The sequence below is a fragment of the Eurypyga helias genome, unplaced genomic scaffold (assembly GCF_000690775.1).
Source record: "Eurypyga helias isolate BGI_N326 unplaced genomic scaffold, ASM69077v1 scaffold30745, whole genome shotgun sequence".
Classification (NCBI taxonomy): domain Eukaryota; kingdom Metazoa; phylum Chordata; class Aves; order Eurypygiformes; family Eurypygidae; genus Eurypyga; species Eurypyga helias.
The window spans coordinates 1,958-3,159 of NW_010251281.1; the positions used below are offsets into that span (position 1 = coordinate 1,958).

The 1,202-nt window shown below is 62.1% G+C and overlaps 1 protein-coding gene across 1 annotated transcript in view; it reads right to left on the reverse strand.

Annotated features, from left to right (window-relative positions):
- Nucleotides 1–750, reverse strand: part of LOC104509893 (coiled-coil domain-containing protein 102A-like) — a gene marked incomplete at its 5' end in the record, with an annotated part of 1,742 nt that extends 992 nt beyond the window's left edge. The window contains 3 exons of the mRNA XM_010151978.1: nucleotides 6–86; nucleotides 320–428; nucleotides 530–750. Coding sequence (XP_010150280.1) covers nucleotides 6–86; nucleotides 320–428; nucleotides 530–750 — 411 coding nt within the window. The remainder of the gene's footprint in view (nucleotides 1–5; nucleotides 87–319; nucleotides 429–529) is intronic.
- Nucleotides 751–1,202: the final 452 nt, after the last annotated feature.

Here is a 1,202-nt window from a genome sequence, read left to right on the forward strand (position 1 = left end):
ATGCTGGAGCGGGCGCCCAGCTCGTCCTCCAGGTCCTCAGAGATGCGCCCCAGCTCGTCCTGATGGATCTCCTTCAGGATGTTGAGCTGGGGGGACACACATAGCACCCAAGATGAGCGAGCACCCACCCTGCACCACCCTGAGCCCTGCCCGCACCCACCCACCCAACCTCTACGGATGGACCAACTGGTTCAATCGCACCGGTTTAGACCCTTCATGAGCACCCTGGAGTTGGGGGTGACTGTAGGTCACCATGTCGCCCCACCAGGACGTGCCACCTGCCAAGGGGGCACCCCTGGTCCCCAGGTACCTCACTCACCTGCTTCATCACCTCCTGCTTGTTCTTGTTGAGCTCTTCGTACTTGATCTTCCACTGGCTGAGCTCACCCTCCAGCTTCTCGATGCTCTTGCTGAGCGCCAGCTTGTCCCTGGGGAGAGGCAACACTGGTGACAGCCGGCAGGACCCCACAGGACATCCCATTCCGGTGAGGACCGGGCTGGGCTGGGCTGGGTCACGCCGAGCACTCACTCCCGCTCCTTGAGCAGCACTTTTTGGGATTCATCCAGCCTCAGCTTCAGGGCGGTGACTTTGGTGGCATCCTCCTCCACAACGCTGACGTCTTCCCAGAGCAGGCGGCTCCGTTCCTGGCGGGCAAAGGAGGCCCGGGGGCCCCGTTGCTCCCAGCTCTCATCCTGCTTGCTCGTCAAGATGTTTTCCATCAGCTCCAGCTCCTGCAGTGCCGTGGGTGGCCCAGCACAGGGAACAGGGAATCACTCATTGGTGAGGGGGCAGCCCTGGCTTCCCACCTCTCGCAGCACGCAGCCTTCACCCCCTAACAACGAGCATCCCTCCCTCTGGTCCCCAGGGACCCCCTGAGGCTGCTGGAGAGGGACCCGTCTTCCCAGGGGAGCTCCCATACACCACCAGGCCCTTCTGCCAGCTCCCTGCCTCTCTGTAAATTTGGGATAATACCGACTTATTGCACTGATCTCTTCACAACTGCCATGTGAGCGATCTACCAAGCTCCGGGTGCGCGTGGCAAACGAGCTGCAGGGTTTTTCTGGGGAAGGGATGTCCCCAGGGACTGAACGGGGAGCCCGCAGGGGACGCTCAGATGGACTGGCACAGTGCAGCACCCTGAGCCGCGACTTCTGCGTTGTGACAGCCCCACGGCAGTAGAGGGGATGGCCGGAAGTGCTGG